Source organism: Zootoca vivipara, chromosome 2 (assembly GCF_965207765.1).
Source record: "Zootoca vivipara chromosome 2, rZooViv2.hap1.1, whole genome shotgun sequence".
Classification (NCBI taxonomy): Eukaryota; Metazoa; Chordata; class Lepidosauria; order Squamata; family Lacertidae; genus Zootoca; species Zootoca vivipara.
The window spans coordinates 52,848,134-52,865,107 of record NC_142584.1 but is presented as its reverse complement, the minus strand read 5'-3'; the positions used below and the strand labels follow the sequence as shown (position 1 = coordinate 52,865,107).

The 16,974-nt window shown below is 46.6% G+C and overlaps 1 protein-coding gene across 7 annotated transcripts in view; it reads right to left on the bottom strand.

The window, feature by feature from the left end:
- SHROOM1 (shroom family member 1) overlaps positions 1-16,974 on the bottom strand; it is a 47,377-nt gene that overhangs the window by 10,149 nt on the left and 20,254 nt on the right. For all 7 annotated transcript variants that reach the window (XM_088663149.1, XM_088663147.1, XM_088663153.1 and 4 more), the window contains 2 exons: positions 9,741-12,526; positions 1,750-1,820 (listed from right to left, as the gene is read on the bottom strand). In XM_088663149.1, the coding sequence (XP_088519275.1) occupies positions 1,750-1,820; positions 9,741-12,380 (2,711 nt within the window). In that variant the 5' untranslated portion in view covers positions 12,381-12,526. The remainder of the gene's footprint in view (positions 1-1,749; positions 1,821-9,740; positions 12,527-16,974) is intronic.

The window sequence follows — 16,974 nt, the reverse complement described above, 5'->3', positions numbered from 1 at the left end:
AAATGGAAAAAGTAGGGAAGCATTTGGACTGAGAAAATGAAAAATAAAAACTAAACTTTTGACGCAAAAGATGCAAGCACCTGGAAGCTCTCTGATACCCAAATTGTTATTCATTCGTGTGTAAAATCTGCTAGGTAAACACACCCTCAGTGATGTTAACTGACACATGTGAATTGATTTTGTGTAAGGCTTCCTATGTGATCACTTACCGTAGCTATTCCCTCTCAAGGGTGTTTAGCTGTACTGCTTCTATCCAGGGCAACAACCATCTTAGGTAATGAACACCAGCTTTTTGTGTGCATGCAAACAACAACTTGTTCATTTGGTATATTAATGCACGCATTAAAAGAGCAGGTGCCCCTACAATCAGATAATAACAATACTGGGGGCAGGTGGGTTATAAAATGACCTGTTCCCTTCCTTTAGAGCAGCTGACTGTGCAAACCTAATAAATCTGAAGCACTTTTATGAGTTGCTTTGAAGTTGGAATCCTAATGCACTGGAATGCAGTTATGGTACCACATTTCGTTCTGGAAAGGAACTGAAGAATTTAAAGGGTACGGGAAATGGAGGTAGCTGGTGAAGGTTGACGTGTGCTATTTTAGCTGGGCCTGTGGCTTTCTCTGTCAGTGAAAGATAATAAAATGTATCATCCATAGTCTATCAGTCTGTGCTAACTGACGGGATAATCTCACATCTAAATATTTTTCCATCCTTCACTTAACTTGAGTTTTAACCAGTCTTTTTATACTGCATTCGTGCCAAAACTCCCTTTTGTTTTAAAGTTCTATTTTAAGTATGCTGCATCTTAAGAGTTATAAACAGATCCAGAGGAAACTTCCATTTTCTTCTCCTTAGGCATGTCTCCCCCTTGCAAGTCAAATGCTGTTTCAACAGGAGATCAGATGGTGGAGCTATGATCTCAAATAACACCAAACAACCACACTCTCCAACTCTTGAATTTGCTGCACTCATTCTTGATTCCATCTTGAGTACTCTTTAAAACCATTATCTGCAACCACTGCATTCATTTGCAATCCCAATAGTGCTACATAGAAGGCAGAACCATTCAACCCTTTCAGTTATATAGATGTTTTGTTATTCACTTGTTTGTTTTCAAAGCGACCGATCAACAAAATATATGTGCTGGAATGAATGGGAACTGAATGGAGAATGCAATTCCATTATGCCAGCAACCGTGCACATTCACAAGAAAGCCTGAACATACATTCACCCAGTCCTCATGCACAGTCTCAAAATGATGGTGGGGCAAGTGACTGTACCCAGGAGATTTCGTGCATAGCTTGGTCAATAGGAAAGTTGCACAGTGTTATATCACAGTAGCCTGGCAGGTAGAATTGCTCAGATGTATCTGAAAAAACTTATACATTTGGGTGGAACTAAGAGCTGGTTCAGACATGTAACTGTGTTGGTCTTACCATGAGACACATTTCCAGTGATGCACTTACACTACAAACCTAATGTATGACTCACCCCATACAGCGATTGCCTCCCAGAAACAATTTCCATGACCATCACAGTAGCTAAAACATTAGGGTCCAATGGAAATGGAACCAGAAGCAAATGGAAATTCCTTCTGAGATGCAATGGCCAAACTTCTGAAATGGGGCATGCCTGTCTTAGGTTCTCCACATGAACGCACCCATGGGAAAAGCCTATTCTCATCAAGACATAACACAGTGAAAATCTAATCGTAAGAGCTGGTCCTGTGAATATTTGCACACTTACTTGGGGTGCGTGGGATAGTATTCATGCTCTTGAGCCGACAACGCAGGGCAGGCTGTGGAGCTATAGAAAACCTGGGAATGGAAAAACAACCATGTTTTATGATGAGGAGACCCCTCCATATGACTTTGTAGCTCTCTACTTTTCATTTGCATGCTAACTCACTAGAGAGAGATTTCTCAGCCCTAAATAAAAAAGGTCATATGTAGTTGAGGTGGGACGGGACTGAAGGTCCCTCAGTTCCAGAAGAAGAAACATTAGAAGACAGAACCTAAACTTTCCTTGGTTCCGAAGTAGTAATACACATAGATGGGGAAACTGCAGCTCCCCAGCAATCACCATGGCCCATGGTCAGGAATGATGGAAATTAGAATGCAGCAACATCTTGAGATACATAAGGTCTTTAGCCGCCTCTTAAGAGTTCTCTAAGGCATAGTGCCAGAGTACTCTGCCATGCTTATCTCCGGAACCTCATTTGTCGAATGGCATATACTAGGAAAATATTAAGCTGCACTATCCTCATCCTGAAACAGACCAAAGGTCCATCTTGCCCAATAATAGAATTTGCCTGCTGCTTCCTGATCCTTAAAACAAAAAGTGACTAGCTACCCTGAAATATATACTCGGAGTCGAGAGTGAATTTCATGCTCTTTATTCAGCTCATAGTCATCAAGGAGGAGAAGAGAAGACGAATGGCTCTTTTCCCAAAACCATCTGCTTATATACATTATTTACACAATGGGCCTTGCGTGATTGGCTACTTCAGGGCTACACCTGTGGGCCAATTATATTGTGGATTGACTTCTGCCTGCAGCCTGATTGGCTGCTCCTATAGGCCAATCAGGTAGCAGATTCACTTCTGCCAGCCGCCTGATTGGCTGCTCCAGCAGGCCAATCAGGTTGCGGATTCACTTCCACCTGGAGTTGGATTGGGTAGCTCCCGCTGATTCTGAATCCTATTGTTCTAGGATTCAGCTCAGTACATAACACCCCTCCCCTCTAAGTTCCAGTCCTGCCCGGGAAGTTGCATTCGTAGTCCCCAAGGTCTGCTGGCCGCCTCCGTGTGCGTTGTGGCCTGGGGTGTTCCTTGGTCAGGGGTTCTGGTTCTGGCTCGTGTTCCGAGGCTGCTGGCTGTGCCGGGGCTGTCTGGTCTGGCGCCACTGAACCACTAGGTTGTAGCTCTGGTTCCGGTGTCCTTCCAGCCTCGGGGCGCCCCTCTGTGCCTACTGCTTCTGCTTCCCCTGCCCACCCCTCTCGCTCTACAGGCCTCACTGCCCTGCTGTCCCCTTGGGACCCCTCTGTCCCGCTCTCCTCCCGGGTTCCTCCTGGGAATCGTCGCCGTAGCTGGTCGCAGTGGCGGCGCCAACATTGCCCCCCTTCCGTTAGTACCTCGTACGACACGGGACCGGTCACCTTGGTGACTGTGGCGGGTACCCATGCTGGGCCTGCCCCAAAATTCTTTGCATACACTGGGTCCTGGGCCACAAATGTCCGGGGGTTCCTGCCTTTCCCCACCACTACCTCATCCTGAGCTCTGTCGGGGTGAAGTCGGTCCAGTCTAGTTGCAAGGCGCCGGCCCATTAGTAATTCAGCTGGGCTCCGGCCCGTCGTTGTGCTTGGGGTGCTGTGCTGTGCTAGAAGAAATGCGGCAAGGCGGTATTCCCAGTCCCCTTGTGTCATGCGGCGGAGGCTGTCCTTGGTGGTCCGCACCATGCGCTCCGCTTGGCCATTGGTGGCAGGGTGGAATGGTGCTGAGCGGATGTGGCGGATGGCGTTCTGCGCTGTGAAGGTCTGGAACTCCTCTGACGTGAATGCGGTTCCATTGTCCGAGACGAGGGTGTCAGGGAGCCCGTGGGTCGCAAACAGCTTACGTAGTACCCGGATGGCTGCCGCCGTAGAAGTGGATGGTACCAGTGCGACCTCCAGCCATTTGGTGTAGGAATCCACCACTATGAAGAATGTTTTTCCCTGGAAGGGGCCAGCGAAGTCCACGTGCAAGCGTGACCATGGATGTCGGGCGGACTCCCAGGGCTGGACTGGGGCCCTTGGGGGATCCGGGCGGGATTCTTGGCAGGTCTGGCAGTGTTGGACCCAGGCCTCTATCTCTCTGTCAATCCCCGGCCACCACACATAACTCCTGGCAAGGGCCTTCATCCTCACTACCCCTGGGTGTGTCTCGTGTAGGGCTGTGAGGACCCTTTTGCGGAGGGGCTGGGGAACAACAACCCTGCTTCCCCATAACAGGCACCCCTTGTGGGCCGACAGTTCATGTTTGCGGTTTGTGTAGCCAGCGAATTCTGGCCCGGGGCTGCTGCTGGGCCATCCTCGCCACACCCAGTCCAGGACCCGGGAGATGACCCTATCTTTTGTGGAATGGTGCGCAACTTCTTGTGCCTGAATGGGTCGGTCGGGAAGCAGCTCCAGGGTCATAACCTCTTGCGCAGGCGCTGGGTCGGGGCCTGTTTCTGGTAGTGGTAGCCTGCTGAGGGCGTCTGCGTGGCCCATCGCCTTCCCAGGGCGGTGGATTAGTGCATACTGGTAGCCGGCAAGGAAAATTGACCACCTGAGGACACGTGGAGACAACACTTGGGGGGTCTGCTTCTCAGGGGCAAACAGGCCAAGCAACGGCTTGTGGTCAGTCACTATGGTAAAGGGCCGCCCGTACAAGAAATCATGGAATTTTTTTACGCCCTTCACGATTGCCAGACCCTCCTTGTCAATCTGTGAGTAGTTTCGTTCGGCTGCAGCAAGCGTCTGGGAGAAGTATGCCACCGGCACCTCTCTTCCATCCGGGAGTTGGTGTCCCAGGACAGCGCCGATGCCATAGGGAGAGGCGTCGCATGCCAGCACCACTGGCAGCCTCTCGTCGAAGTGTGCTAAGACCGAGTTCAAGACGAGCAAGTCCTTGACTGCCTGGAATGCGGCCCTTTGTCGCTGGCCCCACACCCAAGGGGCCCTTTTATCTAGGAGTCTGTGTAGGGGCTCCGCTACCGCTGCCTTATGGGGAAGGAAGGCATGGTAAAAGTTCAATAGTCCCAAGAATGACTGAAGTTCGGACTTGCTCTTGGGCGCTGGGGCCTCACAAATGGCCCGTACCTTGTCACCGGTTGGATGGACCCCTTCTGCGTCCACCTTAAATCCCAGAAAGTCCACCTGCGGCACTCCCAGTAAACACTTTTCCCGCTTCACCTTGAGGCCCGCCGTCTGGAAACGGTGCAGGACGGAGCGGAGGCGGTCCTCAAATTCCTCTGGTGTGGGCCCGGCGATCAGTACATCATCGAAGAAGGGGGTGACACCAGGAATCCCTTTAAGGAGAGAGTCCATTAGATTCTGGAATATGCCTGGTGCCACGCTAACGCCAAATTGCAGCCGCTTTACTCTGAATGCCCCTCTGTGCGTCACAATCGTCTGAGCCTCTGCTGTGGCTTCGTCCACAGGCAACTGTTGATACGCTTGGGCCAAGTCCAGTTTGCCAAAGATTTTTGACCCAGCCAGGGTGGCGAGGACATGGCTGACCACTGGCACAGGGTATGCATGGGCCGTGAGAGCCTTGTTTATGGTGCATTTGTAGTCTGCACAGATGCGGACCGAACCGTTAGGCTTGACGGGTGTGACAATTGGAGTTTCCCAGGGGGCGTTGGGCACCGGCTCCAGCACTCCTTGCTCCACGAGCCGGTCCAATTCCTCGTCTATGCGGGGTTTCAGGGCGAACGGGACCCGGCGGGCCTTGTGCCTGATGGGTCGTACAGCGGGGTCTAGCTGTAGGGCAATGGGGGGTCCTGTATATCGTCCCAATGCCCCATCGAAAACCCCTGGAAACTCTTTGCATATGGCGTCCACGTCCACTTGTAAGCTAGTGCGGTTCACCCCGGTAACGGCTAGCCCCAGAGGTCCAAACCATGCCAGTCCCAGTAAGCTAACGTAGGGGCCCTTAACTACCAGCAAGTCCAATTGTTGCTTTCGCCCTCGATATTGCACCCTGAAGGTCCCCACCCCCATAGTAGGGACCTTACGTTTCTGGAAGTCCCGGAGGGTGAATGGGGCCGGCCTTAGTTTGGGACCCCCATTAGGGCACAGTTCCCTTAATGTTCGGGCCGAGATTATGGATAGAGTTGAACCCGTGTCCAGCTCCATGCGGCATGGGGCTCCCTCTATCTGTACCTCTATATAAATTTTCTCTGTGCTGGGATGGGGCAACTGGAATACCTGGTAGTCCGTGATCTCCGTTGAGTTGCCTTGGTGCATGGTGCCGTGTGACCTGGGGCTCCTGGGTCGGTCATCTGATGCTTGTCGACGGGTGAGTCGAGCCCGACACACCCGGGCGATGTGTCCCAATTTTCTGCACTGCCTGCACTCTGCGTTGCGGAAACGACAGGTCCTCCTCTCGTGGTTCTCCCCGCAGCTTGCACAGTTCCCTCCTTCTCGTCGAGGCTGCTGTGGTGTGTGTGCTGCTTGAGTGCGCCGCTGTACTCGGTGTACTTCCTCCCTGTCAGATTCGGATTCGTCGGTGAGGTCTTCGTGGTAGACCCTCGGTTGGGATGGCGGGGCCGGTCGTGCCTCTTGCGTTGACCTCTCGGCGGCTTCGGTTGCCAGGGCTTCCTCCAGAGCAATCTGGAACGTGAGGTCTTTTTTGGCGTAGAGGCGTCGTTGCAACATCTCGTCCCTCAGGCCACCGACGAGGCGGTCACGAAGCATGTTCTCCAATTCTGAGAAGTTGCATAACCGGGCGGCTTGGCGGAGGGAGGTCACAAACCCAGTTATGGTTTCCCCCGGGGCTTGCCGCTTTGCGTAGAAGGCATTTCGGCAAGCTACCACCGAGGGCTGTGGTGAGAAGTGCTCCTTCAGCCGTTCCATTATTGTTTTGTAAGAGACGGTAGCGACATCTCTAGGTGCAAGGAGAGCCCGGGCGATTTCAAACGTCTCCTCTCCACAGACGCTGAAGAATGTCGCCCTCTTCATGGCATCGTTGGTGACTTCTTTCGCTTGCAGGAGGAAGTTGAAACGGGCGGCGTACCCTTCCCAGTCTCCTGATGCTGGTTTGAATGGCGAGAAGCTGCTGTCGGTTGCCATTCTGGGTTCCTTGGGTCCTGGAGCTGAAGCCTGGATGCACGGTGCGATGCAGCGGTGCAGCAGGTGGCGGTGCTGCGGTGCAGTGCGTGGTGGCGGTCAGCTCAGCAGGATCCCACCTTCGTCGCCAGTGAAATATATACTCGGAGTCGAGAGTGAATTTCATGCTCTTTATTCAGCTCATAGTCATCAAGGAGGAGAAGAGAAGACGAATGGCTCTTTTCCCAAAACCATCTGCTTATATACATTATTTACACAATGGGCCTTGCGTGATTGGCTACTTCAGGGCTACACCTGTGGGCCAATTATATTGTGGATTGACTTCTGCCTGCAGCCTGATTGGCTGCTCCTATAGGCCAATCAGGTAGCAGATTCACTTCTGCCAGCCGCCTGATTGGCTGCTCCAGCAGGCCAATCAGGTTGCGGATTCACTTCCACCTGGAGTTGGATTGGGTAGCTCCCGCTGATTCTGAATCCTATTGTTCTAGGATTCAGCTCAGTACATAACATACCCTTAGCAGGAGTCTTTTCTCTCTCTCCTGAAACCAAGGAGATTATGAACAGTTTCTTATTACATATGTAGGTAGTACTACGGCTCTTTCTCTATTTTTTTCTTTCCCCTTTGCCTCTGTTTGCCTTCCTTATCCTGTTTTTCCAGCACTGTTGACAGACATTGTCCTCCAAATGTTGGCACTGAGAAGTGCATATTTCTCCCCTGAAGCTGGAAAAGGTTTATGGAGCATGACAGAAATAAAAAAGCCAACAGCTGATGTTGTGAACCAGGGGAGTATTAAACAGGAAAGTGTAAGACAGTGAGGCTAGGGCAGTTCACACATCAGAGCCTCTTCTGGAATGGCAAACTCCAGAACCTATGTGGTTTCTCTGAGGAATGGAAATCCATCAAGATTCACCATCTATGCCAGTATACCTTGCATAGTATCTGAGCACCTCTTCGCAAAAGACAAAAGTTCCTAATCAGAATTCACTTCCATATAGGGAATTGTACTACTCTCAAGATTTGCACATTACAAGTGAATTTTACATAGGCAATTGGACTTTCATGAAGCAGCTCTCCAAGCAGTTTGAAAGAACGAAATTATGGTGAGTTCATAATTGTGCTGGCTCATTCAGACTGGAAAAGTCAGAACTAAAAAGAAGTTAGGAGACCAGAAGTTTATTATATAATTTTATCCAATTCTTCCGTATTAGAAAATATGGAACAGAAGAGCTACTGATATGAGAAGAAAGTGTAGCAGGAGTTTTTAGTCTCACATTCCTAAGTCCTGCAAAGATCACTTTATTTCAGTAATGCACAATTCCATATATACTGTAGCTCCGCTTTATGGCATTAAATTTTGAGAGGGGGAGAGATTGCTACAATTCAAGTAACACTGGGCATGAACAGACAAAATTAAGCCTCAGTGGTCTCAATGACAGATAAAGTAAGGGATGTGAAATCACCGGTTTCATATTTGGTTTGCTCTAATTCCATAATGGGACACGGGTCGCGCTGTGGTCTAAACCACAAAGCCTAGGGCTTGCCGATCAGAAGGTCAGCAGTTCGAATCCCCGCGACAGGATGAGCTCCTGTTTCTCGGTCCCTACTCCTGCCAACCTAGCAGTTCGAAAGCACATCATAGTGCAAGTAGATAAATAGGCACGGCTCCGGCAGGAAGGTAAACGGTGTTTCTGTGTGCTGCTCTGGTTCGCCAGAAGTGGCTTAGTCATGCTGGCCACATGACCCGGACGCTGTCTGTGGACAAATGCCAGCTCCCTCGGCCTATAGAGCGAGATGAGTGCACAACCCCAGAGTCGTCCGGGACTGGACCTAACAGTCGGGAACCTTTACCTTTACCTTTTTTAATTCCATAATCTGAACAATTCCAACTCTTGGTAGCCCCCTTCTTAAATCAGAATGAAAATAATTTAAGAAGAGGGCTACCGAGAATGGGAACTGTTCAGATTACTGAATTAGAGCAGATTTTCCCAACCTGCCCTCTAGATGTTGTTGGACTTCAACTCCCATGAGCCACAGCCAGGATTGCCAATAGTTGTGGATGGTGAGAATTATAGGGCAAAACAACTCAAGGGCCCTAAATTGAGGAAGGCTGAACTAACATTCCATGCTAGTTCTCTTTAACATTTATTAGAATGCATCATGCATAATAAAGGCATGCTTTCTTATTATTTTCTTCAATGTGCTTTCCAAACTCCAGTGTTATTTTTAAAGTACAATCAACAGGGAGACTTCTACCCAGGCAAAATGCATCCTGATGGTGCACAGCAAGATACTCCTTTATGGTCTACATTAGGCATCCCCAAACTTTGGCCCTCCAGATGTTTTGGACTACAATTCCCATCATCCCTGACCACTGGTCCTGTTAGCTATGGATCATGGGAGTTGTAGGCCAAAACATCTGGAGGGCCGCAGTTTGGGGATGCCTGGTCTACATCATGGGTAGGCAAACTAAGGCCCGGGGGCCAGATCAGGCCCAATCGCCTTCTCAATCTGGCCCGTGGACGGTCTGGGAATCGAGTAGAATGTGTGCTTTTATTTAAAATGCATCTCTGGGTTATTTGTGGGGCATAGGAATTTGTTCATCCCCCCCAAAAAATAATATAGTCCAGCCCCCCACAAGGTCTGAGGGACAGTGGACTGGCCCCCTGCTGAAAAAAAATGCTTACCCCTGGTCTACATTTAGCTCATTGATAATAACAACTTATCACTAATATAATTGCAAGTGGCAAGTTATATCTTAGGTCACATCCACACCACACACTTAAAAGAACATTTAAAGCACATCAACTTCGCAAACCTGGGAACTGTAATTTACTATGGATGCTGGGAGTTGCATCTCTATGGGGAAGCTGTGACTATTAGAGTGGTGCAAATGTGTGGATGTGACCTAAATAGCTACTTGGTTTACCTGCACAGGAGGAGGAGTTGATTTTGATCTCCCTCGGCTTCTGCTGCAGACAGAACCTGAGTGAAGAAGACTTTTAGCCGAGTCACACTTGCTGGCACAACTTCCTTCATTAGCCGTTTCAAACACTGGAGAATTGGTGCTGTGTCTGTCGGTCATGGTGGCAGCGGTTGTAGATGTTAAACTAGGAGGGAAAGAGAGTGGCTCCTTAATCTTCCCTGGGACAGGAAACTGGCAGAAACCATCCATATTCCTCAGCTTTCTGCTGGCACTGGAATGGGAAGTGCTGTCTTCCACAAACTTATTTGAATTTGAAGTCCTCGGTTGCAAAGGGGGCTTTTGCTGTGCGCTGCTCTGCACGATGGCAGGCCGTTGCCCAATCTTCCGTTCCATGTAGTCAAGAAGTGCATTGTGCTGTATTTGTTTCAGTTCTGCCTTAGAAAGAGACCTTCCCTGGTTTTCCAGAGCTTTACCTCTAATGATCTTAGTGTCTCGCTCATTGATCTCATCGGACCGGGACCTTGCATTTTGCTTTCTCCACGAAATGCTTTGATCTCTCTGATCATCCAGCTGGTTGAGTTTCTCGGGTTCAGAATAAGAGATTTTCTTCTGTTCTTTGGTAGCCCTTTTCCTCCCCCCAATTCGGGCTGCCTGTGGCCTCTTTGATTCTTCCTCGTTGCTGATGCTTGCCAGTGGCTTGGAGGCAGGAATCAACTTGGAGTCCTCGCTTGTACTAGATAATGACAAAGACCTCAGGTGCTGAATGGATGGCCTTGAAGACGGTGTCTGCTTCAGCCGAACAGGCAAGCTCATTTGTAAATCCTTTCTCTTGAAAGAGGTTTCTCTCAGGACCTTTCTTTGAGCAACTTTAAGTTTTTCCCGATAGTCATTCTTGAACTTCTCATCCACTGATGATGCAGGGCTCCCTAGAATTTGCCCTTCATGGTTGCTGCCAGAATTATCCATACATGGCTTGGTGTCCCATGGTATCTCTATCGGCTCTGCAGAGACTGGGAGATTGTTCCTTGGAGATCTTAAAGCAACATCATCTCCTCCTCCTCCTCCTCCTCCTCCTCCTTCTTGAGTCCAGTTTTCATGACTCATAAAACTGGGATTTTTCCCACCAGAAAGATAGTAAAGCAGAGGAGTTGTCTTTCTGTTTATCTTTATACTGGCAGAGTCATCCAGGGGCTGACTTTCAGTTTTCTTAGAAAAATGATGCTTTGGAAAACAAACAGGCTTGAGCATTTCCTCTTGCCTGGGGTTCACCAGAAGGTCAGGGCTGCTATTCATATCATTTTTCTTTGCTTTTCTAAACCCATTCAGTGGTTGGGATGCAGAGGTCTCAGCATCGTGACTATAAGACGATAATGCACTGACCGTCTCCTGGACTTCCCAGTGAGGTGTTTCTGTGAGGTCCACGCCATGAGCCAGTGGCTTCTGCATTCTAGACTGCTGATTTAGAAGTGGTTGCCAGACATCTCTGCTTCCTTCCTCAGAGCTGAAAAAACGTTTCTTGTTGCCTTCATAGCTTTCAATCATCCCTAGCACAGCCTTGTTGGAAAGAGAGCTGTCAGTGTATTTTAAGTTCGAACGGCTTTCGTATTCATCTTGGCCCAATCCTGAGCGATCGGCAACTCTGAATGGATGCAGAACACCATGAAGCTGCCCCTTCTTTGTGCTGGATACTGCCACGCAGCTTGGCAGATCTGCTGCGAAGGCTGGTTTGTGTACACTGCAGGCATTAAAATACTGTTTGTTCTCTTGTGTATCATTAACAGCATTGTGGCTGGTATGTAGTGACGGAGGGGACTTAGACTCCATTGGCTCAGGAAAGGCATAAGAGCAGGCTGAATTTTGAGCACACAAAATATTCTGGGTCTTGACCAGACAACCAGATCTTAAATTTTCTTGAAAAATGAAAGGTGTGGTGGAGCTGGTATTCCTGGTGATATGTTGACTGACAGGATACAGACTGTCACCCTCTTCTGTGACTGGACTTTCATCCTCCCATCTAGAGAGCCAGTAATCATTGTGATAGTTTGCTGGAGAGTCGGTATCTTGAATGCACACATCTGCTTGCATACTGGGGTCGAAGCAAATTCCGGAATGAGTTGGATCTACATTTCTGTTCGTTTTATAGCTATCAACTCGAGTTGGTGGGGATGGTGGGCGAGGTGATGGAAATTTAGCCAATGGTGGTGATGGTTGGTATGGCATCCCATGGGCAGATGTGCTTCCACATGGCTTGCCGAGGCCAGAATTTTCCAATATATAGTGGCTGCTCTTTCCCACTGTCTTGTCCTCATACATCTGTCTAAATGCTGGATTTATTGCACTGGGATTATAAATGCCTCTAACATATCCTGAGTCCATATATGATAGCTGCTCTAGAGGCAGAGAATCATGCTCATTATAGCAAAATGGGACAGGACACTCTGGGATATTTGAGCCACCTGAGAAAGAACTATATGCAGAGTCTGCTTTTCCAGGAATGTGTAAGCACTGGTCTATGCCACTGGCGGATTTATCCAGTGAAAACCTGTTAGCATTGCTAGGCGAGGCCACTGGCTCCAAGAGGTCAGCTATTCTTTTGACGTGCCTGAGGTTCCATCTTGATATTTCACTCTCAGCAAAAGACATATTCTCTTTCACTAATCAGTCTGTTCCTCCGAGTAAGAAACCGACATAATACTAAGAGGTCTTTAATTTTATGGCCATGAGTAAGCATATTTTTTTGCAGATATTTTCACATGTCATCATCGCACTTCATGAACGGAGAGATGATCCTAGGATAGAAAAGAGGTAATTGAAACACATCAATGTTGCTCACTGCCGTCTTACTACTACATAGCCCAATTAGATTCACGGGCCACCCCCAGTAGCCCCACCCATAAGCATTTGATTGGTTGATCATAAGAGCCAATTCAAATATCTAATAGAAGCAGGAATCACATAAAAGGTGAAACAGGTTTCACTTGTCCTTTTCCTCACCATGTAACATTCACATTGACTTCCAATGCTGTTTCTGTACACTTACAGTTTCTTACAGAAACCCTTCTCGGGCCCCAAAAACTAAAAAATGCTATGTTGCTTTCGTAGACTCTTGATTCTGCCTCTGTCCATGAGCTCCCAATTCTTCCTCCATCACTGTCTGCTTCCTCACCATCCCAGCCATGGTTTTTTTCATTTTGGAGTTTGACCCTGAGTTCAACTGTGAGTCACTAGGAATCTTCTGTACTCTTATGTTAGCTGCTTCTGCCCCAACTGATTCCACATCTGGACTTTCTCAGGCTTGAATACGGATTCACTTGCTAATTAGCGACCCTAATTTGTCATTGCAGTGAACACTTGCTTTTCATAAATAACTTGTCCCGTTCTTTAGCCAAAAAAAAAGGTGTCTCAGATTATATAACACTACAAACAAGACAGCTTCCCTCATTCTGTTTGGATATATTATAAGTATTATCCTTCACTGAGTGTGTGCCAGTATCCTTCAGGCATGAGAATAGTGAACACTATGCTTCTTGGGTGCTTATAATTTGAACGATGTAATTTACATTTTTTTTATATATAAACATAAGATTTGGTGGCATCTTGATTCTTGCAAAACATGCCATTTTTATAATTGTGCAAAGCTTTGGGAAAACTATTTGCAGTGCATCTGAGTTGAAGATCACATCTATCAAACAAAGTGGTGCTGTGTTAATATTTAGCTACATTATCACACCGAGACAAGGATTTATATAAAAAGCAAAACTTTTGAAGACCTGGCAAGGATTGCTGCATTTTTTTCATAAAGGTCCAAAGGTTCACTTTTCAAACTTCAAATAGTGGGCCAGTTCAGAAGTACCGTAATGATCTTGGCTCAATAAACCATGGTTTATTAAACTAAGAACAAACACAGAATCTGATCCAATTCTGGTTTCATATCCTGGTTAGTAGGCAGAGACTAAGGCACAATTTCCTGGTTTCTGAATAACAGGGCACAAATCATTAGAAAAGCACCTAAACCAGCACAAAATGGAAGGAGAGAAGGGGTGAGTGTCCAGACACAATGCTCATTTTTTGTTTCATAAATACATTATGCCAAGATTGTTTTACTGAACTGGCCCAATTTCTTCAGTTAGTTGTAAAAATAAATAAGAGGGGCCAAAGTTTTCAAAAGGAGGGCACCATTCAGTCAAAATTTAACATGTTAAAATCAGAATGATTTCAGTGAGAATTGGTGAAACACATGCTCACTTGTTCAACTGAAATAAAACTTAGAAGTCCTTGGCTGTGCCCAGAATTTACTGGTAGAAATGCAGTGTCCCTCCTATTTTGGCCAAAGCCTGCATTTTAAGTCTGTGTGATCCTTTCAAATTTATCTGTGAAATGTGGGCACATATTAATACAAATGTCTTGACAAACCTAAAAAGTAGTGTTATCCTTTGTTTCTCTAGAATTCTATAAATAGCTCAAAATATATGTAAAAAAACTAATATCAAAAGGTCCTGCTAGAGCAATCATGTTTAGACGAAAACAGATGCTACAAATTTCCATTATGACATTTTGACATTTCAAAAGCCTTTCCTAGGACTCAGCTACATTTGTAAAGATAAAGCGCTTTATATGTGTTATAACACTATAACACCAGATGGCGCTGTGGAGTCCTGCTTTTCACCAACGGAACTTCCCCGTGTGAAGTTTACAGCTCATTTAACTAAACCACTTCTTTGATGTGTCTGGATCCAGTCCTAGACTGTCTGAAGTCTGATTTCCCCCTGTCCCACGAAGCAGGATTCTGTCAGCATTGGCAAGATGGGAGAACAATACAACTTCCTGGCATTTTATGTCCATGGTTTTAGCAAGCTGGTGAGTGTCCAAAAAAACCACAACATTTTTAAATTACAGTACATTAGCCCAAAGAAATAAAGTGACTGCCTTCAGATATTGGACTAACAAAATAATGGTAATGGCCATGACAAAATACATTATCAAAAGTAGCTTTGTTGCTGATGTCAGCAGATAACTGGAGAGGTCCTTGATGGTACACAACAAAATGCTTTCAGTTCCACAGCAGGAAATTATCTGGTCTGTAAACAAGCGCCTGGACCCAAAGAACACAGCAGCTAGTTTTGTGTGCCAAAAGGAACTTTGGAGAGGTGTTCCATCACCACCACATCCATATGCCACATACCGGTAGCAAACATCTTCTGAAACTGTTGGAAACTGCCAGTTAAAGGGAATAAATGAATGAATGAAACCCCTAGGTTATCAGTGCATTTAAAGCAACTGGTTTGATTCTGGCCAAAATTCCTGGAACAGTGGAATCCAGTCCTCAAAACTTTTATTAAACCGCTTTCAAGTTATATTTATGGTCTCATGGTCAACATTGCTTAGCCAGCCTGCTGAAACATAACACATTATCTCAAAGGAGGATAATTGTATGTTTGTGCTGGCATGTTCTAAGGATATCTTCTAGAGCGGGTGTTTGGATATCTGTTTAATCTGGTAAAGGCATCTTGGCTGCCTGCCATCAAGGTTTTTTTCACCCTTGCTATCCATGCACCCAAAGAATAGAGGGTTTTGTTGTCTGAATCTAAACCATAGCTGCCAAGTTTTCCCTTTTCTCGCGAGGAAGCCTATTCAGCATAATGAAAAATCCCTTTAAAAAAGGGATAACTTGGCAGCTATGATCTAAACAGATAGCCATCCAATCTGCAATTAACAAGTGAGCTGTTATCTCAAGAACTTCCCTGTTACCTCAAAAATTTCCCTGGGCACCAAACAATTTCCCACTAAATCATGACCTACAGTATTTCAATGAATGTAGAGTTTTAGTAATTTGGGGCATGCCCATAAAAGGTGCAGTAGAGTTACTACAGAAGCTCAACATCACTAGCAATGATAATTTAAACTGGGTAGATTCTGTCTGTTGTCTTTGTCCATGGAGTTTTCTTGGCAGGGGTACTGGAGTGGCTTGCCAGTTCCTTCTCCAGGTGGATCACGTTTAGTCAAAACTCTCCACTATGACCTGTCCATCTTGGGTGGCCCTGCATGGCATAGCTCATAGCTTCTCTGAGTTATTCAAGCCCCTTCGCCACGACAAGGCATTGATCCATGAAGGGATCAATGGAAGGACAGATCGTGAAGCTGAGGCTCCAATACTTTGGCCACCTCATGAGAAGAGAAGACTCCCTGGAAAAGACCCTGATGTTGGGAAAGATTGAGGGCACAAGGAGAACGGGACGACAGAGGACGAGATGGTTGGACAGTGTTCTTGAAGCTACAAAAATGAGTTTGACCAAACTGCGGGAGGCAGTGCAAGACAGGAGTGCCTGGCGTGCTATGGTCCATGGGGTCACGAAGAGTCGGACAAGACTAAACGACTAAACAACAACAAGAAGATTCTGTTTAATCTTCCTGTTGTTAGATATCACCTATGTAATGTTTTATAAACAATGAAAGTATAAAGCACATATTTATATGCCAATATAAAATATACTGGTTGCACACTGCAAGACTGGAATGTTCTTTTTTCCATGGCAAACAACAGGGCAGCCAGATATTAATGTTTTAAAGGATTATGCAGCAGTTTGGGTGGCAATGAAACTTATTTTCCTGCAACTTTTTGGGGGCCCAGGGTGCCAGGCTCATAAATGCATGCTGTCTAAATAATTTCTAATGCAATTACAGACATCAATCCAACACCCAGTTTATAGTACAAGAGAAAATCATTCTCTAATTGTCTCCAGTGCCTCATCAAAAACCTAAGTAGTTATAGATTTGTGCTTGGTTAGCTGCTGGGATGAAAGGCCACATTGATTCAGCCACTTAATGTTCTCTATCATAATCATCATTATTTAAAATACGGCCTGGAAGCTTTTCCTCCAGATTATGGAAGGAAGGAACACCAGAATGAAATACCAGAGACATCATCCATATTGATGATAAACTGCTTTGCTGGATGTGCACTATACATCATAATGACAGGCAAATACTTTTGGCCCTGCAAAACACACCAAACCAAGTGCAACTATTCAAACAGTAATGGAAAAGGCAAGCAGCAGCCCAGAGATGTTCCACTATTAGAAATATGCCATGGCAGCTACCGGAGTGTAAATTTGCCAAAGGTTTTAAAAACTAGTCCGCTTTTATAGGGCTGGAATAGGCAGCATTTGACAGCTACAGTGCCTTCTGCTATGAACAACTTGATATCCCTTCTGCCATAAATAATCAGAACCCTCTGTAA